The 26,726-nt window shown below is 47.4% G+C and overlaps 1 protein-coding gene across 3 annotated transcripts; it reads right to left on the bottom strand.

Moving 5' to 3' along the window:
- Positions 1 to 1,493: 1,493 nt before the first annotated feature.
- On the bottom strand, positions 1,494 to 26,726 carry sec24b (SEC24 homolog B, COPII coat complex component). Of its 3 annotated transcripts, none has more exons than XM_060063866.1 (24): positions 26,420 to 26,726; positions 24,847 to 25,560; positions 24,241 to 24,408; positions 22,546 to 22,674; positions 20,723 to 20,806; positions 20,427 to 20,590; positions 19,629 to 19,813; positions 17,455 to 17,557; positions 16,054 to 16,180; positions 15,701 to 15,810; positions 14,592 to 14,704; positions 13,781 to 13,899; positions 13,122 to 13,177; positions 12,277 to 12,483; positions 11,821 to 11,944; positions 11,058 to 11,216; positions 9,490 to 9,663; positions 8,301 to 8,411; positions 7,729 to 7,904; positions 6,218 to 6,355; positions 5,827 to 5,931; positions 5,336 to 5,428; positions 4,546 to 4,649; positions 1,494 to 2,489 (listed from the first exon to the last, which is right to left on the bottom strand). In XM_060063866.1, exons 1-24 carry the CDS (start codon positions 26,520 to 26,522, stop codon positions 2,375 to 2,377), a joined length of 3,681 nt encoding a protein of 1,226 aa, XP_059919849.1. In that variant the 5' UTR covers positions 26,523 to 26,726; the 3' UTR covers positions 1,494 to 2,374. The 3 variants fall into 3 exon arrangements, with proteins under 3 accessions (XP_059919849.1, XP_059919851.1, XP_059919850.1); XM_060063868.1 differs by having other exon boundaries at positions 16,054 to 16,177; XM_060063867.1 differs by having other exon boundaries at positions 24,241 to 24,405.

Genomic DNA, 26,726 nt, shown 5'->3' with positions numbered 1-26,726 from the left:
AGCCCTAGCACTGTATTGTGACAATTTGTTTAAAGACTGGACGCCTCAGTGCAGAGTAAAATGGCTACTCCTTTAAATAACTGAAATGTGAGAACTACATGCATAAAGCCATACTGAGAGGTCAGAGGTATTTAAGTGAAAGGGAATGAGGTTGAGACAACTATGCACCGGACATGTGTCGCGTCATTAATGTTCATGTGTGACTTCACTTTATTGGCAAACCCAACCCTTTTTCCAGCTTGTAAAGTTGAATTTGGAAAAACTCGAACTTGAAATTCCATTGCTTCTGAAATGTAATGCAGCAAAACAAATAGGCCTGACAACAAATCCCAAATATGACTAAAATAAACCCAAGACATCCCACAAACATGGGCCTAATATCTGCAAAAATGTCAGGAATGTGCTAATGTAACCCTCCTCCTCCTCCTCCTCCTCCTCCTCCTCCTTCTCCTCCTCCTCCTCCTTCTCCTCCTCCTTCTCCTCCTCCTCGCGGGGGCAGCAGCTCAAGCCGGGGGCCGCAGACTTCCCTTCTTCCGGGAAACATTGACCAGCTCTGACGGGGGGATCCCGAAGCGTGCTCCGGCCAGTATTAAGATCCTAATCTCTCCACCTAGTCCTGGGTCTTCCCCGGGTCTCCTCCCCCCCCCCCCCCCCCCCCCCTCCGAGGTACTTGAACTCCTTCACTTGGCCTAAGGACTCATTTCCTACCCGGAGTAGGCAATCCACTGGTTTCCTGCTAAGAGTAATGGCCTCGGAATTAACCGTGCCGATCCTCATCCCAGCCGCTTCGCACTCGGCTGCAGGCCGATCCAGTGCCATCATGACCACATCATCTGCAAGAAGCAGTGATGAGATCCTCCGACCAGCGGACTGCAACCCCCCCCACCATGACGACTACGCCTAGGTGACAAAGCGACAGGCCAACACCCACCGGGAACCAAACGGACTTGCTGCGGAGAACACGAACACAGCTCTTGCTTTGGGAGTACAGAGATTGGATGGCCCTGAGGAGCGATCCCCTCACCCCATAGTCCCGGAAAACCATCCCAGTTTCTCCGGGGATACCGGTCACAGGCCTTCTCCAGATCCACAAAACACCTGCAGACCTGATGGGCGTTCTCCAAGGCTCCCTCCAGGATCCTTGCAAGAGCGAAAGGCTGGTCCATATTTCAGGGACTATTTCTCTTTCTTGATTTTTCATTGGGGTCTTGGTGAACCATTCTGAGTCCGGCCCCTCACCTGAGACCACTCGGCCATGGGCGACCCTGCCAGGAGCACAAGGCTACAGGCAACACAGCCCTTACGTTCACAGGGACACGCAAACCTCTCCACCACGATAAGGTGATGGTACCAGGAGAGCACTTCATTTAACAAGAAAGGTTCCCACTGCAGACTTAATAAGTTTAAATTACAAATCAACAAAAATATAGAATTTTTTTTTAGAATTTTGTATAAGGCCAATTAGGGCATCAATAAAGGAATCCGTCAAGTAATTAATTTCTCTCTTTTATTTATTAAGCTTATTTCATAAATTATCTCACATAAAAGTTCCTTTTCGATAGTTACAAAGTGGGCTTTTTTATGTAGCGCCTGGAAAAATAAACAAAAGACAAAACAAATGAAGGTTGACTGAAGGTCGCGGGAAAAGCAGATTGATCCCAATAAAAAGTTAGCTTAGCAGCCGTGTGTCAACGTCATGCTAGCAGCAAATAAAAACAGTTACATAAACGGGGGTTGTTCTTAAAAGCACATGCTAAAAATATTACTGTAGAAGGAATGCTAACTTTAATTCTCCAGTGTATTCAAAACAACAAATTCAAACAAGGAAAAGGAGGGAAAAAGTACTTACAAATAAAAAGGTGAACAGTTCTAGCTACAAGGGAGGCTCAACAAAACAAAACAAAACTCAAATTGTTGGGAATGGCATTTCTTGTTGCTTGGCTCTCCCGGTTACTGCCGGGATTAGCATGAATAGCAACATGAGGCTAACGGTAGCTGAGAAACAGCAAACTGGTGGAGGAGTTTTGACACTGCGCCTAGGAAACAATCGGATCTAACTAGATCCAATCCGTTCTGGGCCAGGCGTACTGGTTCCTTGCCTGGTGTTCTACGTTTCCCTCTCCAGCATCGTCACGCCACCTCCTTGCTGACCACTTAGAGCAGAGGACATCATCCATCCATTTGTGATTCTCAAAAGGGGTAACCCACAGTGTTTCGACACCCACCGCCGACAGCATTATTGGCCAGGGTTGTGACGTTGGTATGCATGGCTGGCGGCTGCTTCTCTCTGTGGTCCCAAGGAGGGGGCAAAATCTTGATCCCATTCTTCGTCCTGTTCCAGGGGGCCGGGACTTCCTGTCTTCACCAGGAGGACCTACTTGGACATCTGCTGCAGGAGATTCTGGAGGAACTCGTGGTACGACAGGCCCATCTCCGAGCGGTCCTCCACCATGTTCTGGAAGAAGTCTAACTTAGCAGAAGTGTCCTCCCTACAGAGACACAAACACACCAGGCATTACAGGGAGACTAGCTTAGATGGGTCTCATTCATCATGGCAACATGGTTGGTCTGAACCAATGGTTCCCAAACTTTGTACCGTCATATACTCCCCGTGACAATTTACATCCTACCGAGATCCCCCAGGTACATGGATAGCTCACAAACAAGTTTTTGTTCTTAATTCTGCTGCATAAACAAAAGCGAACACGCGTGTACGTACTGTGGCGTCCGGCCCCCAGAACAATAGGGTTCAGTTATTGAAGGCTGGTACATTCCTAATCGCTTGCTGCCGGCCATGCCCATACATGGTCGTCTTCCTCTGCCACCAAGCGGCGAGGTTCCTGCTCCAGCTGCTCCTCGTTTGGATAACGAGGGGACGGCGGTTAAAAGGCAACAGCACGCCGCTGAAGGCCTGTGCCACAGCAGGGAGCCCTACAGAGAGCACGCTGGCCTCGAGCGACGACGTTGGAAGAGAGGCGTACGTAGTAGGAGACGACGGGGGCATCCACTCGCTTGGCTTTCTTTTTGCCCCCTCATCCAGAGGAGGTTGCCTTCACCGTTTGGACTACATTTGCTGTCGTTTTGACCCCTTTTCCCTGGGAGGATTAATAAAACCTTGTGGACTTCATTCCTTCGGTTCTGGAGCTTGTTAATCATCCGGTTTAGCCACGTGAGCACCGCCCGTCCCGGGGGTGTGCCACAGTACACATGTACAGGGGGAAATAATTAGCTTGGTTTTGTTTATCAATGACCAAGAGCAAGCCGTGCAGATCTAGACCGAGTGCTGTCACACCGGATTGCATTCTTTTATTTTTGGGTACTGAGCCTTCAGTCAGCCACAGCCCTGTCTGGGAAGGTAATCGCTGATTCATTTAGCGAACCCCCGAGATCAATCCACGTACCCCCCTGGGGGAAAGGGTACCCCACCTTGACAGCCGTTGGTCTAGACAAATTATCCAGATTCCGTAATGTACCAAGTTAACCAATAGATGGTTCTAAGTATTAGCATATTATTTATCAAAAATGTCCTGCTATTTGCTGCAATTTTAGCCCAGATTAGCTACACACCAGGCCGCCATAAGATTACACTGCTAGCATGCTAGTCAACGTTAGTAAAGCCCGAGACCGTCAGAATGAAAGTCTGCAGCGCTGCAGTGCAGATTGCGGTGTTGTTGCACAATAACAACAACAGCAGTTAAAATGCGGTCGCTATCCGTCAAACCGAGTCCATCCTAACAATGTCACGCGACCCGGCTGCAGATTTTCACATTCCAGGTCCTGGCAGCTAAACGCTAATTGGGGGCACTTAGCTCCCCGTCTGTACACCAGTGCTCCACAAAGGCTGGGCTGTGTTCTCTCTCTCTAGCTTTGGGTCGGGACCTCAAGTGGGTTGTCCTGTCGTCATTTGGTTCTGCATGTGCCTTCATCAAAAGCAATTACAAATTCTTTGTATTGTAAAAGCTCCCCAGGTATATGAACAGACCAATTATCACCTAAGGATTTGGGTACATTTGTATATTATCTAAGCTCTAAATTAAGTAATTACAAGAAAGCTATGCTAAAAGGTTACCTTTTTAGTACCTCTAAATTAATCAAGACTTTAATTAATTTAGAAATGTAAAAGTATCGTCTCCTGGTCTGACAGGAAGGGATTATAGTCCCTAAACTAGATTATCCAAACATCTATTGATGTCACCGGCAGCAGTGGACGAAGTCAAAACGATCCGTGGTTTTTTTCTGACAAAACAGATCGGTCGGGGACGTCAGGTTTTGTTTTACAGTTCATTACATTTCAGAAAGAGCAGACCGCCGTTTGTGACTCACTCCCAAATAAAACAGCCCCCACAGACAGGAAAGCCAACCGAGCTGCTCCAGTGACTCCTAGCCTAGAAGGTTCTGGGTCCCACTCCCACTCCCACGTGCACCGTCCACCACCTCTTTCAGCAAGAGGCAAAGTGTAAGTCGTTCCGGATAAAGCGTATGATTGATGACCACAGAGAACCTCGCAGCGTAGAGGAGCGATGTCGAGGGGCACGCGGGTCTCACCTGACGACGTAGAACAGGCAGCTGAACGCCCGGTTGTCCTGAAGCCAATCGAGGAACGCCCTCACCCTCTCCGAGAGCTTGGTCTCCAGCTCCGGGATGTCCGTCTGAGATTCAGGAGAAACTAACCTTATTCATACAGCGCTTAGCGTGCAAAATAGTACCGACAGAGAGCTTTACAAAGGAATTAACACAACTTAAACTGAAAATGTACAAGTAAGTGATTATAAGAAAGCTATAAATTAGGTAATTACAAGAAAGCTATGCTAAAAGGTTACCTTTTTGCAAAGTACCTCGAAATTAATCAAGACTTTCATTAATTTAGAAATGTAAAAGTATCGTCTCTTGGTCTGACAGGAAGGGATTACAGTCCCTAAACGCCGTCTCAGTAGGATGAAGGACGACAGCGCTCAACGTATCCTACTTATTGCTAGAAACAAGAGGTCCGGATCCCTGGAGGAAACTCATCCAGAGCCAGGCTCTGGGCTCTGCGGTCGAAGGAGGAACAGGCACCAGGGCTGGCATGGTAACTACGGAGGTGGTTTAGGTTCCCAGCCCGTGGACCCAGATATGTTGTTACTATGCATGACCTTCTTACTTTCCCACCACGGTTAGGGGGGAGGGAGAGGGGGGGGTTTTGGTGGGGAATTTAAAACAGCTATTCCAGCGGGGTAAATAGGAGAAGAGAAGATAGGTGGAGGGAAGAGGATGCAGGGTTTGAGAAGGATGAGGAGAGATGTTGAGGCGGAGGCGTTCTAGAGGCCCGGGGAGGTCAAAGTTTAGGGGTACTCACCATATTAGGAGGTATGGAGGCATAGTTGGGACACCCCAGGACATCTCTGATGAATATCTCATTCACACACTTCCCGACCCAAAGGTACAACACCTGCAGAGAGACAAGAGAGGGAGCGCGTCAGAATGAAGGCATGTGCGACAGAATGCCCCGTCACCCGGGTTGAGCCATCAACTTAAACCGAATCGTTTGGAGGCTGGCGATGTTATGGGTCAGTCTTTCGCTCTACTGGACCAGTCCCTCCCACCCCATTGTTTGATAGCCTGGGATTCCAAAGCTGCTGATAACAGGTCACAGGTTACCTATAACGGGCAATTTGAGTCAATATTGACATCTTATAGTATTAATTAAATTGATCCGGTTCCAAATCTCGACTTTAAAGTAAATTGAAAACAGGATATCACCCACTATCACTTTAAACAAAAAAAAAAAATGTTTTTGGTTCTTTTTGGCGTTGCTTTGACATCAGTGGGGGGGGGGGGGTGTCTTACGCTGCCACAGTCCAGTAGGAAGGCTCCGTCTCGGCTCAGCCTCTCCGCTGAGAGGTGTTGCAGGCGGGGCTGGGGGACCACCGTGTCGTTGAGGTGCAGGGACCCCTGCAGAGAGGAGGGGGCACAGCGCCGTTAACCCCTGAGCACGACCAGGCTGACACTGTTCACCGTCTAGCTCCCGTCTGAACAGCGGGGGGCCGACGGCGAGCGTTAAGGAGCCGGTGGGGTTAGGGGGGCTGCTCACCGACGCCTAGAGGTAGACCAGGACATCGGGGAGCGAACTGAAACCAAACCACCCCTAGATCTCCTAAACTATAATCACTATAATAACCTTTATTGTGCATTAATCGTAGGGGTCTGAGGCGGTGGGGGTGTGGAAGGCGGGCGGTACCTGGTCAGAGATGGTGTCCATGCGGTACATGTCGGGGTAAACCATGCGCATCATCTGCTGCAGCGGCTGGGTCTTGAACTCACACATGGCGAAGACGCGCTCGTCCAGACGCGTGCTGGTGCCAGTCCGCAGCGCTTTCTGTTGGCAGACACAGACTCAGTGTCTCTCCCTCTGTCTGCCTCTCTCCATCTCTTCCTCCTCTCTCTCTCTCTCTCTCTCTCTCTCTCTCTCTCTCTCTCTCTCTCTCTCTCTCTCTCTCTCTCTCTCCCTGCCCCTCTCTCCCTCCCCCACTCGCTCTCTCTCTCTCTCTCTCTCTCTCCCTGCCCCCCTCTCTCTCTCTCTCTCTCTCTCTCTCTCTCTCTCTCTCTCTCTCTCTCTCTCTCTCTCTCTCTCTCTCTCTCTCTCTCTCTCTCTCTCTCTCTCTCTGTCTCCCTCCCCCACTCGCTCTCTCTCTCTCTCTCCCTCCCTCTCCCCCTCTCTCTCTCTCTCTCTCTCCCTCTCTCTCTCTCCCTCCCTCTCCCCCTCTCTCTCTCCCTCTCTCTCTCTCTCTCTCTCTCTCCCTCCCTCTCCCCCTCTCTCTCCCTCTCTCTCCCTCCCCCTCCCTCTCTCCCTCTCATAACGGGAGCTTTTAACGGCAGCTGTTTCAAAAAGGGAGAAGTGTGTTTTACTGAATCCACAGCAGTGAAGAAAAACGAGTCTGCCGTTAGAAAACACAGACACACCCTGAGTAAACTGAATACACACGTATGGACAACGCGGCTTATGGACCGTATGACCGAAACATAAATATGTGTGAGTTTCCAGTTATGGGTGTGGTGTACTTTGTGAGTGTGTGGTTAAGTTTAGGGTGCGGTTCATTGGCTTAAGAGGTACAAATGTCTAAAAATAAATATATTGTGGCTTATTGTATGCAGATATATATCTAATGCCGCTTTTCCACTGCATGGTACCGACTCGACTCGACTCGACTCGACTCGACTCGACTCAGCTCGCATTTTTTGCGTTTCCACCGCGAAAACATGGTATCTGGTACCTGAAGTGGCTGCTTTTTCTAGTACCGCCTCGCTCTAGGTTCCAAGCGAGCTGAGCCGATGCTAAAAGGTGACGTCGGCAGACGGCCGGCGACTGATTGGCCAGAGAGTGTGACGAAGTCACGAGAGCGACATGGCAACCATGCTGGTAACAGCCATAGCAGCGCCGCAGCCAACATATTCCACTTCTTCAACATGCCAGCTAATAATACGAACACGAATACCATCGCATCGATGTCCTCCATTGTTGTTATGTGGGTTCTGTCCATGTGTGGGTTGCGTAGGTCTTGTTTGCGTCGCGTACAAAAATACGTCACGGCCCTTTCGCGCAGCCGACCCCGCCCACGTCCAGGACGTACTATTTGCGGTGGAAAAGGACCCGTGCTGCTACCGTGTCGAGTCGTGTCGAGTCGTGTCGTGTCGAGTCGAGCTACATGTGCGGTGGAAAAGCGGCATAAAAGGCCCGTGCAGCATCAGCACCTGTTTGAGCAGGGCCAGGATGTAGAGGGGGAAGAGGCGCAGGTTGTCGGGGGCGATGAGCCCGTGCTGCTGCAGGGTGGACACCGTGTTGCGGTACACGCCCAGGCCGTCCACCACCGCGTTGAGCAGGGCGTCGCGGGCGTCCCCCAGACTGGACGACACGGAGCGGTCGATGGCTGGAGGAAGACAATGACACCAGACCACCGTCATGACCAGGGCTAAAGGTATAGTTTAGTACAGGTTATGAAATAGCCTTTGGGTTGGGAGACATTGCTGGCTTAGGAGTTGCAAATATTGATATATTTGATGCTCATGTCTTTGAAGGGTAAAGGGCCCTTAAATAGAATAAGAACGGACTGCCTAATGATCCGTATCAATGAGCAAACAGATACTAACTACTTGAATTTCAGATGGTATAGAATTAACCACGTCAAAACATCGATTTTTAAAACACAATAGTGAGGATAACAAATGCTCCAATGAAAATGTTAACTATGTTCCAGGCGTCTGTAAATAATAAATTGAATGATTCAGTTTCACAGACTGTCACAACCAATTCCATTCAGACTGACCCATGTTGGCCAGCAGGCAGGTTATGGCCTGGACATCAGCCCCAGCGAAGACGTCACTCAGCTGGCTGACTACTGGCAGACACAGAGTGTGCACCCGGATCCGCCTCTTGCCTGCACACAGTAGGGGGAGAATCACGTTGGTTTGCAGTATGTACATGCATGAGTTTTAATTTATGTGGTTGTGTTGAATAATTAAGGAATGAATTAATAAATGAATGAAATGAATGCATGTAGTATGCGTACATTGGTGTATGTATCTGTATATTTGTGTATGCATCTATGGGCGTTGGGGATTTGAATAACTCCATTTGTCATGGTTGAATAATCAGTGGGTGGTATGAACGGATAATCGATTATTCGAATGTGTGCCGACATTCACAAAGGCAGCCATGGATCATCGGCAAGAAATCACTTTATCTTAAACGCAAAAAAAAAAAACTATCTGCTAAGAAGTTCCAGTCAAATTGTCTGTTCAGCCTACAAAACGAGAGCAGGTAAATTGTGAAAAATTAATTCAACTGTAATCAGACAACGCGGTTACATGCTATAGACCCTAGAGTATCTGTGGTATAAAGGCTGGGACGAATTACACATAACGTTAGTTCTCTGGCTCATTGCTGAGCAAACTAGAATACCTCCCGTTGCCAAGTCGTAGCTAATGTCCGTCCTATTTACTGGAGGAGTGAACAACGTTTCCGTTGCATAAGAACCTTACGGGAGGGTAGTGATTGTTCCAGGTATCAGTCAAACCCTCAGGCGTTACCAGGGTAACTAAGTTATGGCTTGTGAAGAACTTGAAAATATAAATGAATGGTCTTAATTTATTTTCTTTGGCAAGTGACCGTGGTTTAAGCGGGATAATGCCCTTCAAGGTGACCATTATCAGGAATCAGTGGACTTCGTGGAGGCAACCGTTATCGTCGTCCATTAATTCCTCATAATGGACAACTCGTTAGTTCCGTCCGTTAATTCTTGTTTATTTGAACGGGAAAAAAAGGTTACCGGTCCAAATGTTAAAAATCGGCTTTGACCCTCGGGAACGAATAACCGAATAATCTAATATTCTGACCCATCCCTTATGGGCATGTATCGAGCGTGTATTCTTGTGTACCCCTAAAGGTGTTCAGCAGTGCAGCCTGGGTATGTGTATCTAAACGTGTGTATCTAACATGGTGTGTTGGCGGTGTACCTTTGCTGGAGGTGTACAGCAGGGCAGCCTGGAAGCAGGCCAGCGAGGAGTCGACCAGGGAGTCGTCGATGGACATCTGGACGGCGAAGGCAGAGTCCGGGTTCACGTTGGCCAGGGAGAGCAGGTCTGTGGAGCGCACGAAGAAGTTCCCGTGGAACGTGTGGATGGACAAGCCTGAGGAGGAGAAAGGTTGTTAGAGATCAACGAGCGCTTTTAAACCAGTGCGTTTAGACACAAACTAATAATCTATCTTAATCTGGTACGTTCAGTCACGTAAACAATAGGCCTATCCCCAACTGAGAATTTAAACTAGCGCCAATCCATCCAGACTATTGGATGTTTCCGCTATGCCGTTCGCACAATTTACACATTATACTTCTTATCTACAGTTTTAAAGTTCTATTGATTGGAGACATTTTGAAACGCAAGACGTATGACGATCTATCGACAGAAGGGATGCAGCCTGATGGCTTTGCTAGGAAGCACACTCCTTCTCAGCAGGTGGACACCACAGAACACACTAGGAAGGCTGTTTGGGGCTTTACTTTGCAACGTCGGATCACTGTCATCGCTGAAACCCTACACAGCCTCCAGTCTGAAACCATCTGTTCAGAATGCATCTTGGCCCGTGAAATGAAATGACTGAATATAGCAGATTGCCTAATTTATAAATGTTATATACTTGCATGATTCTAGCACTTTCTGGGTTTTATTTTTATGGTTTAATGCACTTGTAAGCATTCTTAGTTTCTTTGGACAAAAGGATCAGCAAAATAAATGTAATACAGAGTGTTGGACATATCTGTTGATTGTCCAAATCTTTCAAATTACAAAAAAAAGATTTTCACACTAAATATATTTTTTTTTATTGAGGCTTATTTTAATTAAACACCACCGCAGTGCTATGTCGTTTTAAATTTCATCTAGATATTGACATCAAGGTGTTCCTGCTCATAACTGTAAAAACACTGAGAAGCCAGCCGGTGAACGCTGGCAAACCAGCCGGTAAACGCTGGTAAACTAACCTATAATAGTTTCAACAACAATGAAACATCGGGAGACTATAATAAAGATGAAACCTGGGGAGACTAATAATGGGGAGACTAAGGACAATGAAACCTGGGGCTGTGCCTCGGACCTCGAGTTACAATCCCACAGCTAGTGTGAGACGTAATGTGAGGTGATGCGGAAGGAACATATATTTTAGACAAATGTATCTGCAACACAATACATAGACGTCTTTAAAATAACGTTTTTTTTTATGTTTCAAACAAATAATCGTACACGTTGCACATCTAAGGGAATTGGTTTATTCCGACGGCATAATGTGGTAGAGAAGCGTATGGCGTTGCCTTCCAATATACCGGCCCAGCCCATGACCGTTCCGAGGGGGATTGCATTTTCAAAGCAGGTTAGCCAAGCAACAGCTTTTCAATGCCTCAATACATAATCAATAGGCAGCGTCAGACAGAAAGATAAACAGACGGGCTTTTTCTGATTAAAAAAATACACTGAATCCAAACTACCAGCCTCCGACCTTTCACCCCTTGACCCCTGACCCCGGGTACCTTTGGTGCAGCGTATCCTCATGACGGCCTCGAAGCCGATCTTGCGGCTGAGGTAGCGGTCCAGGTCCTTCCGGAACTTGTCCCGCTGGGCGGGGTTGTGCACGTGGTGGTAAGACGGGTAGTAGAAGATACTGCCCGCCGAGTACTTGGACACGCACGCTGCGGAGGGCAAGAGAAGAGGAGATAACATTAGGACATGGTTTAGTCAAAGTAAAGGCTGCTTTCAGGCCATTCCAGTTATAAAAGGTAGAAAAGAGTTCATAACAAGGGGTAACGCTTTTATTAAGGTCCTTGTAACAAGCCTTCGTTAATAGGTAATAAGAACATTGTATGCTTATTAACATTGCTTTTTGTTAAGACGATCTATAAGTATTAATAACATAGTAAACATGTTTATCATGAGCTTATAAGACTCTTTGAAGCACGTTTAAGAAACTTGTTAACTACTTATTGATAATAAAAGTTAGGAAAAAAAAAAGGCAGCCCTTCGGGTGACAGCGCCTCCTACAGGCCGATTGCATCGCTCGACGTTAACCGGAAATTACTTTCTAAAATACTGTCTGGAGGCTCCAAGACCCATTGCGTCGTAGTTCTTGCAATAATATATAAGGAGGCTCCTAAATCGTATACAGAATAGTTCAGACCAAAGCTAAGCACGCAGAATGAAGCAGTACTCGTAGTGAGTCTGACGGTGCACCTTTAAGACAGTGAGAACATACGTTGAGACGGTAAGAGATACACGGTGTGTGTGCGTGTGTCTCACCCAGGGTGGCCAGGTCAGCGTACTGGGAGCTGAGCAGGAAGAGGTCCACGGCGATCTGCTGCCCGGAGCAGTCCAGGGCCAACTTCTTATAGAAGTCAGTAGCTGGTCCGAGGTGCTGAACCCCCTGAACACACAGAGGTAAGACACTGAGGTGAACGCAGCATCTTAACCCTCTAAACTACGCTTAGCCGACTATCTGTATCTTGACAGTGGAGAGCAAAGGGTATAGAGTGTGTAAAGCTGGCGGCTATACGCGTTTACATCCCCTTTCACTCATGCAACCCATGCCAACCCATGCCAGAAACAGCCTAGGGGCAAGGCCGGTACCGTAACGCCAGCGAACCCGTTCCGCTTATTCCCCTGTATAAGCCGCAACGTTACTGGGAAAATTGCCGGCACATTCGCGTGCGAACAAATGCTGCACGACGTGGGGTAGTCTGGCCTCTGTCGGGGTACCTTGCTGGAGGAGCGCTGGTTGGGGTCCTCTCTGGACGGCAGCAGCCCGGCCCCGAGGGAGGGCAGCTGGGTCTGGAAGACGGAGATGCGCCCCCCCGTGGGGGACATGAGCTGGTGGGCCGCCTGCAGCGCGGGGCCCAGCGCGCTGTGGGTCACCCGGCTGTCCCTGAACATGGAGGGCAAGGCGCCCAGCAGGTCCTTCACCAGCTGGGGGGGGGGGGGAAGAAGAAGAGGCGAGGAAGAGGAGGAGATGAGGAGGAGATGAGGACCAATAGGAAGAGGTTGAGGAGAGAAAGGAGGAGGGGGGGGAAGGATGAGGAGAGCTATGAGTAATGCATCAAAGTAAGCATGAAATAAGCTTCTATGACAAGTATGTATACTTGTCATAAGTATACTTTATAGGTGTGTATGCGCTCCGCGCGCACACACTTATAAAGTAGAAGCGCGTTTTCACCAAAATTACCCACAACTTTTGGTCCCAGATATTTGAAGGGCCATAAAGGTTTGTCTGTGTTTCCACCGCTCTCTAAAGACCCGTGAAGATTGGGCAAATTAGGGTCATTTTACATCAGGCACATAACGGATAAAGGACATGGATAAGACAGACATGAGAGAAAAATCTGACCAACAAAAAAGAAATGGTCCCCCCCATTGAAACGCATATCCAAAAATGTTGTAGTTCCTGGGTAAAGTTTCTGTGGCATAACATAGAACCATGCATTAATCACAAAACACCCATCTTAATACGTGTTGCGACAGTACGGTGCAGTGATCATGATTGACAACACGAATTGATACGGCATGTATTGACTGATAAACAAGTCGATTGTGTCCGCAGTCTGCACCTCCAAGCTGTCCTTCAGGTTCACCATGAGGCTGTCGTGAGACGGAATGAAGATATCTGCAACATTAAAAAACATATAGACAAAATCAACACACGTCCAATCCGAGTTCCCTCACTGCGAATATAGTAGGTGGAACAGCAGCAGAGAAGGAAGGCATAACAGTGGCCATAACAAATAGGAAACAAGAGATTTTTAGGGTCTTTGTGGTTCTGGGTGAGGCCCGAGATTTTGAGACTTTAATTCAATAAAAGTTTTGACTTTGTTTTTGTTCTGCAGCAGACATCTGGTGTTCAACGCCCCCTGGCGTTGTAGAGGTGAAGGTTTGGGGAAGAGGATATATGGGATCAAGCAGTTCTACTATGTCATGGCAGATCGTCTAGGGGGCGACAGCATAGAGCCTGGGCCAGAAAGTAACGAATTAGCTGCGCCTGGTTACATTTAAGGAGGAGGAGAAACTAATAACCTTGAGTGGCTGAGGCTTTGAGAAGTGGATTTAATACGTTTATTCCTGCAGCAGCCAGGCTTACAAGGGGTTGATTTGAAACCTTTGACAAATTACCTTTGTTTTCTAGCAAAGATTTTTAACCTAGATTTGGAGTTGGCTATAAAATCGGACATTATTAATCTGAAGTTCGATTTTTGAGGTCATGTGGTCGTACCGTCAATGTCTGAGACCACCAGCATCTGGGGCTGGGAGAGACCCTGCTGCAGGTTGTAGAAGTGGACCGTGCTGTCGAACGTCAGGAAGCCCACCCGCATGCGCGTGTCTCCTGGCAACCTGGCGCCAAACACACACAAAAATGTAACTCACACCTAAAACATATTGGGAAAAATGTCCTTTGAAAAACTCCAGCCACTGATTTCCAGAACCACCGAGTGGCATTGGACAGTAAGTACGTCAATCAAACGGTCGTACTGCACTCCCCCTCCCCTTCCCTGGCTTCCCGCGCGTGACCCCTTCGTGCACGTACTCAAAGCTCGGTAGCTACTGGAGCTAGCTAACTAGCTCATCGACATTTGGACCTAGCACTAGAAGACAACCCTAAACTCCAACCTAGCTAGCCTGTCTCGCTCTCGTGTTCGCGCTCGTGCGTGATTGCGCGTCCAACTACTTGGAATGGTAGGACCATTTGAGTTGTGTATTTTCAAAATCTGCTGGCGTTTCGCAAATCCCATACCCAACCTTTAAGTGTACACTGTGTTATTGAGTCTACACAGACACGAAGCAAAAGTAAGCAAACAATCAACCACGATGAGAGCTCGCCTGCCCTCAGACTTTAGATATGATTCTAAAGACTGATTTGTGTGTCTAGTCTATGGATAAATCTAAAATGTTAAAATCAAAGCAAGACTATTGGATCGAGGTCACAGGAAACTCTTCTACATAGTGATGTCCCAATACCACTTTTTCACTTCCGATATGGCAGTTTTACTCTTGGCATCTTATCTGATCGTAAACTTGACACTCACTTATCCAGGTTGTCGAGCAGGGAGTCGCAGAAGTGCTGGAGGTAGCCGGCCTCCACGGCGTTGTGAGACACGTCCAGCACAAACAGGTAGACGGCAGGCTGGGGGGGACGCAGCTGGGACACACAGAACCAGAGCAGCGTCACATTGTGCTGAACACATTAAACAAGATTAAGATTGACCGCATTAGGTGTGCACACAAAGAAACTGATGTGACGGCCCTGAGCAGTCCTGCTTCTGCTGGCCTCTGTTCTCCTTCCAGGGAGGCTGACTGCCTGGCCCCTCCAACCTCATTGAGGGGTCCAATGTGGGCTCGCTCTCTCCCACCTGATAGGCTTCTGCCTGCCTGGGGCCCAACTGGGTTCGTTTGGGCTTTGGGTTCCGTTCCTCTAGCTTTTGTTGCTTAGTCTTAGTTTGGCTTAACGTTTTGTTTCATATCACTCAAACACCTCGGTACTACAGATTTATTGTTTTCAGTTGTTTAAAGTGAGTTATTAAATACATTTAGCTGCCATTGAACAGTCTGTGTGGACCTCCCTTCTTGGTTGTGCTCTTAAACGAGCGAAACACAACAGACTTTACGCAACGTGACATAACGTAACGTTGAAGAGCCAGTTCAACGTTAGTTTCTTTTTTTAAATGGAGATTTGTCCTATATGATCGTCAACATAGTAATCTATGAAAAAGTCCCACATTTTTAGAAAATGTCTATTTTCCAAAATGTTTATGTCGACGTGTGTAGCACCAAATTATGTGTCAACACCGGGTCACATTAAGATCTTATGAAATCTGACCACGTAGAATCAGATAAAGACATGAAAACATGAAATCAGATTAAACCAATGCATGTCTCTGTGTATGCACAAACACTTTGGAATAGAACCAATGCACAAATGTAAGCATGTTTACTGGATGTTCACAATACGTACATGCTATCTACTGGACAACCTACACCTTGACACAATCACTCCAACACAGCTATTAAAAAGAGGAGAGGAAAGAGAGCAGAATCAGAGCGGTGAAGAGAACAGGAAAGAGGAAAGAGGCGCGGAAAGTGAGGTGACGAGAAAGGAGAAGAGAGGAGAGGAGACAGGAGAGGAGAGGGTACCAACCATGTAGTCTGAAGAGGCGATGAACTCCACCGTGGCGTTCTGAACCTCTGGTCTCTTGTGGGGTTCACCATAAGACCTGGTCACCGGGTTATACATGAACTCATCTGGGACTGGAGAGAGGGAGAGGGGAGATTTATCTTTAGAGATCATCCATCGCAGAGATTTTTATTATTAGTATTTACAATATTAATAATCAATATGGAAAGCGAATGGGGCAAAAACGCTAAAAATCAACCACTCCAAAACGTAACACCTGAGAGTTGTCTAATTAATTTTTGCATAGTAAAGGACGGAGGTGTGCAAAATGTTTGGTACCGCTCTGACCACAGGGGGCACTATAACCGTGCTCTTACCATCATTGACCCGGTAACAAAGGTTACATTTCCACCGCCGCTGGTCCAGAAACGACACAAAGGGATTGATGTACGTCCGACACGACCGGCAGCGCACGATGGTGTTCGACGTGATCACCGGCAACTGCTGCGAGAGAGAGCAAAGGTCATGCGATTCATGATTTTAAGATTCAGTTTTAACACATTGCTCCATATACATTTATTCAACATTTAGTATTTTCGTGGATTCAATAGTTTTCTACCTCAAATAAAAGATGCAGACAATTTGGTAGAACTCCAGGGAACATAGTCTTAGCCGTCTTCTTTGAAAAGAAAAAACCCTAGGGCAGGGGTCACCAACCTTTCCAACATGCAGTGCCAGTTTGACATTTTCTCGTTAATGAGTGTGCCTTAAGCAACAATATATTAAATATTAAGCTGAATTATGACACAGCGAACAAAAACATTTCCAGAAGACCTGGAATTGTATAATGTTTTTTTTGGTTGTTATATTTGCAACATGGGATTACAAATTTTAATTACATATGTCCCATCTTAAAACACCACTTTCAGAAACTCATTAAAAAACATATTTGCACTGTGAGAAAAGTAAAATACGAGGATATATGAGAATGTTGGAACCATCCACATCATATCTTTAAGACATGTACAGCTTTGCAAAACCATGCATACAGGCCACTTGCAACAATATTTTAAATATCTTCTTCTCTATTACTCACAACATAGGTTTAGGCTACATACTATTAATTGATCCCATTTCAGAACACTGCTTCAGTAACTCATTTAAACATATTTGCACTGGGAGTAAATGCCCCCATAAAGTGCAAAATAAAGTGCAAAAAACAGAATAAAGTGCAAAAAAATAAAAAATCGGTAGAAACAACAATGCTGCTGCATTGTTTTTTTTTCTCAAGTGTGCCAATGATTATGCTGCCAGGTGCCAGTGGTGGCACGCGTGCCTAGGATTGCCGACCGTTGCTCCAGGGCAAACCTCACAGTGCGCTGCACCAGTTTGACTTTGACTGGCAGACTCGTGCAGGTGCAAATTTCCTTTCTTTTTTACTTTCTGGAGAATCATATTTAATCCTTTGTTTACTAGTTATGCATATTTGTCTACATTGTACCTTGATGTGTTTGTATTTACTTTATGTTCTATCCTTACATTGCACTTTTCATCAGAACACTCACAGAGAACGACCCTCTTGGCCAGGTCATTCTCGTAAAAGAGATTTTAACCTCAATGAACTTCCACCTGGTTAAATAAAAGATTGACGATGATGTTTTCCCCCAGAGGTTAATAAAGTGCCCAGAGTCTGAACCCAGTCTTAGGTATAATGTGTTGGGTCTCCCCTGTGGCTCCGGGATGCACGGGTGTGGGACCAGGTCCAGGTCCGGTCTTACCTGCAGGTCTCTGAAGGGGTGGAGCAGTAGACCCAGGGGGAGGCGGGCCTTGTTGAGCAGGGCCTGGGTCTGGGGGATGCTGCTCAGCGTGCAGCGGAAGGTCCTGGGAGTGGAGAGGAGGGTCAAGGGTTAAAGAACCCCTCAGGAGGTCATCACCCAGCTCAAAGGTACTGGGAGTGGAGAGGAGGGTCAAGGGTTAAAGAACCCTTCAGGAGGTCATCACCCAGCTCAAAGGTACTGGGAGAGGAGAGGAGGGTCAAGGGTTAAAGAACCCCTCAGGAGGTCATCACCCAGCTCAAAGGTACTGGGAGTGGAGAGGAGGGTCAAGGGTTAAAGAACCCCTCAGGAGGTCATCACCCAGCTCAAAGGTACTGGGAGAGGAGAGGAGGGTCAAGGGTTAAAGAACCCCTCAGGAGGTCATCACCCAGCTCAAAGGTACTGGGAGAGGAGAGGAGGGTCAAGGGTTAAAGAACCCCTCAGGAGGTCATCACCCAGCTCAAAGGTACTGGGAGAGGAGAGGAGGGTCAAGGGTTAAAGAACCCCTCAGGAGGTCATCACCCAGCTCAAAGGTACTGGGAGAGGAGAGGAGGGTCAAGGGTTAAAGAACCCCTCAGGAGGTCATCACCCAGCACAAAGGTACTGGGAGTGGAGAGGAGGGTCAAGGGTTAAAGAACCCTTCAGGAGGTCATCACCCAGCTCAAAGGTACTGGGAGAGGAGAGGAGGGTCAAGGGTTAAAGAACCCCTCAGGAGGTCATCACCCAGCTCAAAGGTACTGGGAGAGGAGGGTCAAGGGTTAAAGAACCCCTCAGGAGGTCATCACCCAGCTCAAAGGTACTGGGAGAGGAGAGGAGGGTCAAGGGTTAAAGAACCCCTCAGGAGGTCATCACCCAGCTCAAAGGTACTGGGAGAGGAGAGGAGGGTCAAGGGTTAAAGAACCCCTCAGGAGGTCATCACCCAGCTCAAAGGTACTGGGAGAGGAGAGGAGGGTCAAGGGTTAAAGAACCCCTCAGGAGGTCATCACCCAGCTCAAAGGTCCTGGGAGAGGAGAGGAGGGTCAAGGGTTAAAGAACCCCTCAGGAGGTCATCACCCAGCTCAAAGGTACTGGGAGAGGAGAGGGTCAAGGGTTAAAGAACCCCTCAGGAGGTCATCACCCAGCTCAAAGGTACTGGGAGAGGAGAGGAGGGTCAAGGGTTAAAGAACCCCTCAGGAGGTCATCACCCAGCTCAAAGGTACTGGAAGAGGAGAGGAGGGTCAAGGGTTAAAGAACCCCTCAGGAGGTCATCACCCAGCTCAAAGGTACTGGGAGAGGAGAGGAGGGTCAAGGGTTAAAGAACCCCTCAGGAGGTCATCACCCAGCTCAAAGGTACTGGGAGAGGAGAGGAGGGTCAAGGGTTAAAGAACCCCTCAGGAGGTCATCACCCAGCTCAAAGGTACTGGGAGAGGAGAGGAGGGTCAAGGGTTAAAGAACCCCTCAGGAGGTCATCACCCAGCTCAAAGGTACTGGGTGCTATCCTCAATGTCCACACTCTACCTTAGGGCTGGGCGATTCATCAAAATTCGATCTCGATTTCGATTTTAGCGTCAAACGATCACAAAATTAACATAATCGAGTTTTCAATAATTATTATTTTCTTTTTATAGGAAGTGCAGAACAGCTGGATACATATCTGTACATTATTTTAGATTTGAACATTTTCTTTTGGACCATTTTGTGCACTTTTTTAAGGGGAAATTTCTAAGTTCTCAGTTACAAAATGTTTTTGAGAGAGACACGCTGAATAAACAAACTCCCAAAATAATCGTCTGAATAATCGTGAATTCAATATTGACCAAAATAATCGTGATTATGATTTTTTCCATAATCGAGCAGCCCTACTCTACCTGTAGGCGTCCTTAAAGAAGTTGCCCCAAACCCTTACCTGCACCTTTATGACATGCATGTATGGCTTCGGGTATGCACTACAACGTATGCGTAAAATAGAAAAACTAAGGTAACACAATGTCCATTTCATATTTAGTAAGTGAACACATGGTAACGCCCTGGTAGTAGTCAGAAACCTCCCATGGACATCAACGTCAGGGATGTTTCAGACTAATGTCGGCCATCGCCTTTGAACCGTGCTTTGTCCCGCTGAACGGCTCTGGCCGTGCCGTGGAGGGCGCAGTACTCACTGAGGGCTGCAGTTGACCTTCCTCAGGTCCGGGCTGAGGTTGGGCTCCGGGGCCTCCAGGGGCCGATCAGGAAGCACGGAGTGCTCATGAAGCAGGTTGACCGGCATCAGGGCCTCCAGCTCCAGCTCCGGCACACCGCTGAGGCCGCCCAGGGCCGCCGACAGGGTGGACATGTTGGGGAAGGGCTAGGGGACGAGAGGGACCCAACCAGGTCAGGGACAATCGTGGTGTAAACACTAAAAACTAACACACACCAATATATGCTTTGTAACATGTAAAAAGAGTGCATTTTTATATTTAATTGTGATAAATAAGATTAACAACATATTAGCAGGGGGAAATACATCACTAATATACGCTTTGCAAGTGGCATTTAGTAATTTGAGGTGTTCCAAAGCTTGTAGTGAAATGATTCACACAATACACCCGTCGCTCTGATCATCAGAACATATACCATATTCAGCTAAGGGCCCGTGTCCACGCAGCGCAAGTGTCTTTTTTCAATCGCTCCAAAAGACAAGCTCCTAATTTAAGACCACTCCACCTTTTTCGTGCGGCCACTCTCAGAGCTTAGGGTGGAAACTATCTAAACTTTGAGAGCCGTTGGTGTCTTCACTGCCGCTCCTTTTTCCCAGGCAGCCAATAATATATTAGACGGGCTCGTCGCCCTTGTAAACAAGGAAATGAAGGATATGTAAAACATAGATTACAAAGAGGTAACCACACGACGCTAGTCTGTCATCCAACGGCGGCGAGTGATGTGATGTTATGTTCTCACCCGGGCGGGGGTGGACTCACCTGAGCGTACTGCTGGGGCTGCTGCTGCCCGTACAGATCATGGGAGGGGGAGGAGTCACCGTGGGAGGCTGGGCCCTGCTGATAGGCTGGCTGCATGCCAGGGTAACCATAGTTATTGTAGGGGGGGCTGTGATTGGGCATGTCACCGGAGGGGGCTATCGAGTCTGGATGAGGGCCCAAGAGAGAAACAACAGAAGAAATAATTGATGTTTATTACGTGGATTCTGAAATGTAGAGAAACTGTGTAACAGTACGACGATAAGTAGTTTATATGAATGTAACAGTGGTGAGTGTACCTGGATAACTGCCCCCCTCCAGACAGTCGAAGTTGTTGGGAACAGGAGAGGCACTGCCTGTAGTAGAGGAGGACGTATCGCCTCCTAAGCGAGCGAGAGAGATGGTCCATCAGAGAGGACGGCGAAACGGAGAGAAAAGAAGGAACTTGAACGACCCGAATAATAACATTGTGAAGATGAGGTTTTACAACACATTGACAGAGAATGACGGTAGATTAATGTAAGCATTTAGCACGAGGCTAACTAACTAGTGTGTGCCAGGCGAGAAATAACCTTTGACCTAGTGGAATAAAAAGCTAAAACGATGGTGCAAACACACAGAGCAATAACTCAATGAACTAAGGCAGCGTAATCATCTCAGAGCGAATTGGCTGGGTCATGGTACAATCCTATCCTGCTAATCCCATTGGTACCTGGGTCCAGGATGATCTGGGAGGGACAGGGGGACGCGGAATTATCAAATCCTACCATGGCCACGCCAATATCCCGAAAACACACGCCTGCCACTATTTCTGATCACACGTCACCCCTATCTTTGATTCTACAGTCTATAGACGACCACACTTTTACTGGCTTGATATTACCTGCTATGGTTGGGGTTAGGGTTAGGGGTGGGGTTAGGATTGTTTTGTGACGCTCTCGAATGCTCACAGCGAGGGTACCGTAGAGTTCTAAAGCAGTTGAGTTGAGTTGCATGCAAGCCGGCCAATCACAGACAGAGTAGGGCGGGTCTTGGCGTGGCCGCAGTAGGATTCGGATATACGCCGGGGAGACAGGGTTAAAGATGAGGGACCTACTTATCTCTTCCCCTTTTACCTCCCATTTTATGGAGACACAAACACACAAACAGTCTTGGGGCTTAAACAAACTTAATCTGAGATGTGAAAGGAACTGGGTACCGAGAGAAATCACCGGGGAACAATGCTATTTACAGCGTAGCGCTTTGGGAGTTGGAAACAACATGCCAGCTCTGAACAGGATAGCCCCAACGGGACTCAGAGCATCTTGCTCTGGGGAGCGGGACAGGGCTAAGACGAGCACATCTATTGTTACATCAGATGCTAATTAAGAGTCAACTACCAGGGGGGGATTCTGCCATGGGTGACAAAAACAGCCTAAGGCTACGTTTACATGATGACGGTCTGAACAGAAGTCGCAAAAGTGGCATCGCGTCTTCACTTTTGATTCCGCGTTTAGACAAGCGTTTTCGGGGGGGACATCTGCGTGCATACGGTGACACAAAAGTGTGTGGATTTCGATATGGTATGCATGTCAGGTGGCTAGGTGGTGCTGTGATACACTATCACACAGCACCGCCATGTCTGAGCGCATGCGTAGAATCTTCCTTCTTCTCTTATCTGCGCCGCGAAAACCAAAACATGATTACAGATCCTTCTCTGTTCGTAGAATAACTATGTTCATATCCTGTACATTTCGTGGAAAGACTCCTGTAAGATTATTAGAGCTGCCAGAGCAGCTTGTCGGTCCGACGCATGGAAATAATCCAACATGTTTGTTTATTTCCTTGTACTGGCACATGTATGTGACGTAAACGCGTACGCAACGTGAGCAGATCTGAGCAGAGTTTTGCGTCTTGGCAGTGTAGACGGAAACGCTACGGCGGAGCGTATTCAAGTTTTCCCCTCTGGAGGGTGGTTTCAGATTTTTGCGTTTTCAGGCCCAAAAACACCGTCACCGTCTAAACGAAAGGCTCTTCCAATAAAATATTTGGTCGTTTTTACCCGCAAGCGTCCTCGTGTAAACATGGCCTTAGTAGGATATGGAGGGGGAGGGGAGAAGGAGGTTTGAAAGCTACAGCAGACCTGCTTCCTCATCCTCATCTTCATCGTCGTCCTCCTCCTCCTCAGAGCTGGAATCTGAGGGACCTGTAGCAGGGCTGGGTTCACATGCCAGGCTCCCGCTTCTGTTAGCATCATAGCCATAGTGCATTCCTGTTGGGAGGAGGGGTACAACAGTCAAGGTTAGAGGGCAGGAGAGACGCGACCAGCTGTAGTCGTGTGTGTGTGTGTGTGTGTGTGTGTGTGTGTGTGTGTGTGTGTGTGTGTGTGTGTGTGTGTCGTTAGTCCCTTTGGTTCAAAGTGTCAGTCTAACGACTAAATCTATCTAATCCACAGACTTTTTAATCACTTAAGGTAAAAAAGGTCTGTCCCACAGCCATCCACTAGCAAGTAAAAGCCGTCATTAGAACCAGACAATCATCACAACATCACTAAGGGTATGTGTCAAGGCCTCCCACTGCTATACTCAACACACCAACATTTGCATCTTGGTTGGTGGTGGAAGCAGGTTTTCCCAGTCAACATCTTTTGCCAGAGAAGAAAGAAAATAATTAAAAAAACTCTGTTTAAATGATACATAAAAGCCTGTCAGTGATATTCAGACCTACTATATGAAGCAGTGCTAACAGTAAGAAAAAACCCAATCGCAACCATTAGAATTTTGAATGTGAAATTACAATTAAAATAAAAAATAAAAAAAGTAATGTACAATAATTTCAGTGTCAGGCGCATTTGTGGCACATCTCGCATTCAACTACGCTCAAACACAACAGTACTTTTTTTTTTTAATTACAGTATTTAAAATTCCAGCTAAAAGAGCATTCACTGGCTCTTTAAATTGACAAGCTAACCTTATCTACCGCATAATTACTTCTATGAAACAGGCTGCTTACAGAGTGGAAGTGGAGCTAGCAGTTTGCGCGAGCAAACGAGCGGCACGAGAAGGTCTAGCAGCATCAGCGGAGTTGAGCAGACAGAGGGCGAAGTCATGGCCCACTCTACTCTGCCTCACATCTGCTAGTACTCGTTGATACCTTGGATGACAGATCAACAATAACGTCCGTCCGTCTGTTCCCCAAAAGTTTGATGGAAGATGAGTTCAAATCAGGGTGAACGTGGTGATTTAATTAATTTAGCTTTAAGTAATATCTAGCAATCATGTTGCTGGCGGTGTGGATTTGCATGGACCTGTAGACGTGCGGTACATAGAAGGGGTCTATACTGGAAAAAACCTGACCAGTGGAACCACAACAAACATGTAAAGCTGACATTAATCTTTGATCAAGAAGAGGATTGATGACTAAAACGATAGCATCGTCTTCCCATCGTCAGTATCCCTCCTTGGCCAAAAGCAAACTCTGCCAGCACTTTCCCGTAGCCGGTGGGAAGACTGGCCAAAATACCCTGTCCAGACACCAACGTCCTTAGAAAAAGTGTTTATAAAAGGTTTAAAATGTTTAGACTGGCCACTGTAAGAATAGATATGCTCAAACCCTTCTCCTGAATACTCTCGCACATTCAAACTAGTTCATCTTCACAAGAATATGTAACAAAACAAGAAATACTGCATTACTCCAACCGTCTGGTTTCAAGGCCAAGGCACTGTGAAAGAAGTTCAGCTATACCATTTATTAACTTCTCGATCCACGAACAGAAATAGGCTAGCAATACCATTCAGTTTGACCTTACAGCGTTACAGAGTTGAACCTCTTGCTTTACCTTGCTGGTGCCTCGGGGAGGAGTGGGCTGAGGTGGTGGTGGGTCCCGACGGGGGTCTGTCTCCGTCTGCCGTCATGTTACCGTAGGGGACCCCTTGGTAGGGGTCATAGAGGGCAGCTGCGTGGTTGTTTTGGTCATAGTGACGTTGGTGCGACGTGGGTTGGTCTGCTAAAGACGTAGAATCACAAACTACCGTAAGTCAATCAAATTATTAGGTTACGAAATTGTTCCAAGTCTTAATTTAGTCTTAACTTTAACAAGACGCTTTTATTCAAAGTGAATTGCAAAGAATTTTGAAACACGTAATAAGTAAGCCAGTGCGGGTGAGGGTATCTGGTTCTAGCACACCTACAGATGGGGTTCATACATCGGGCTTCAAACACAGAACCCGCTCTTCTAAGAGCCCTCCAACAGTCAAACACCCTTACCATCGACCGTTGACCTTGGGTGTCTTGAAAGGCGCCTCTAAATTAAATGTATTATTATTATTATTATTTACCACTAAGAGTATCCAATATGACGCAAATCTAAATCAACACCATGGCTACCGTCAGAACAACCCCCAACGATGCACCTGGGTTCAGGCGTTCAAGGGGTAGTATTCACCTGGGTGATGCGCCGTCCCGTTGTAAGCTGGGGACGTCTGATTGGTGGTCGGCGCCCCGCAGAACTGCTGCACTGCTGTCGTGGAGAACGCGGGGGGCAGCGAGCTAGTGTCGGCTGGCGCCTGGGGATGCTGATGTAGCGGCGCCCCCACCAGCGTGGGCACAACCCCGGGAGGCTGGCAGGGAGACTGGGACGACCGCAGGGTGCCATACTGGCTGCTGCCCGGGGCCGAGGGGTACGATACAATCGGGTAGAGGGGAGCTCCCACGCCGTTGACTGGTGGCTGATTGGTCTGCTGTCGCTGTTGTTGTTGTTGTTGTTGTTGTTGTTGATGGGGCAGTTGATGCTGCAGTTGCTGTGCTTGGGGGGCGTGGTACGTCTGCTGTCCGTAGTACGCGTCAGGTGTGCAGTACAGGGCCTGCTGAGGTGGTGGGTCGTACAGAGCGTTCGTAGGCAGCGCGGGGATGCACTGCTGGGCAGCAGCAGCAGATGGATGGGGCGGTCGGACGGCTGGGGGTGCTACAGTTGGCGGTGGGTGGTGTTGAGGGAGGTGGGGTTGGAGGTGCTGGTTGTTTTGCTGGTGAAAGTAGTTGGTAGTGTGGCCAGTGTTAGTGAGGGCTTTGGAGGGAGGGGGTCCGCTGTGAGTTTGATGCAGGGGTGGGTGCGGATACGGACTGGTCGGTGGGTACATAGCCGGGTATGACTGCTCCGTACCTGAGGAATAACAAATGGAAAGACTCAGTTATCCTATGGGGGTCTACATACAAAACATATCCAAGGAAATCTAAAGCCCTCTAACTTTATTCACATTTCGCAAATGCAAACATGCATGGGAAACAAGATCTAAAAAAGTGCATCAAATAACCGTAAACTGAATGACAGAAATGCAAATGAAGCAATCAAATGACAGAAGATGGCATCGTTATGTATTCCATCGGGTAAAAATTATAATGAGCTCAAATAATGACAATAGTATTACCATCACACTGAAGGCACGGGTTATGTCATAAATAAAACACATAAGCGGAGTGAAGGGATGCTAACTAACGCTACATTAAGAGAAGCTATGTTAGTAATACTGTAATAAACGCAATAACAAAACAGACATAGAAAATGTCTGATGTGAGTGCTATGTTAACCAACATATAATGAGAACCATAATCGCATGATGCGCAGTGTGTCAAGGCACCTTGCAGGCTAACAATTAGGCTAGCTACATCATCTATGCCTGACCGGAGCTAGCACGCATTAAGCCCGCTAGCAAGCAATTAAGATGCTATCTGGCATTAGTTTCTTTTAACGCTAAACAGAGCTTTAATGCTATGCTAACGTTAGCAAAGCATTAAAGCTCCGTGTGAGTGTATACTTCTGCCAAAGGCTGTCTTCCTGAATTCATAACAAAATATTGGATGTATTGTATTATATCAATAACCGTTATATCATACAACCAGGACTTGGAAACATATAGCAAGACAATTCACAAAGGAACAAAACAATATTTGTGGATGAAAAACTGGTCAATTTAAAGTTATTTAGCTTATCAGCTAATCGCTATCAAGGCGGCCTGGTTTACCATTCCGGTAAGCGGGCGCAGCGGCGGCTGAGCTCGGCGTTGAGTTCTGGTTGTAGCCGGCGGAGGTGGAGGTGTTCCGGTTCGTAAAACCCGGAGCAGACATAACGCTCGGTGCTCCTTTCCTTATGGCCGCAGGGGTGAATACGAATACATGAGAAACTGCTAAATAATTATTGATTCTCCACAAAAATAATCCGGTTGTCGATGTGTGGGAGTCTTGATTCTGGGGTTATCCTCTTATCGGAAGCGGCTCCGGCTGTGGGCTTGCCCCGGTTGAGGATGATGATGGACTCTTCTTCTCGCTGGG

This window comes from Gadus macrocephalus, chromosome 10 (assembly GCF_031168955.1).
Source record: "Gadus macrocephalus chromosome 10, ASM3116895v1".
In the NCBI taxonomy this organism is placed as follows: domain Eukaryota; kingdom Metazoa; phylum Chordata; class Actinopteri; order Gadiformes; family Gadidae; genus Gadus; species Gadus macrocephalus.
This window is presented reverse-complemented; position numbering and strand designations above follow the sequence as displayed.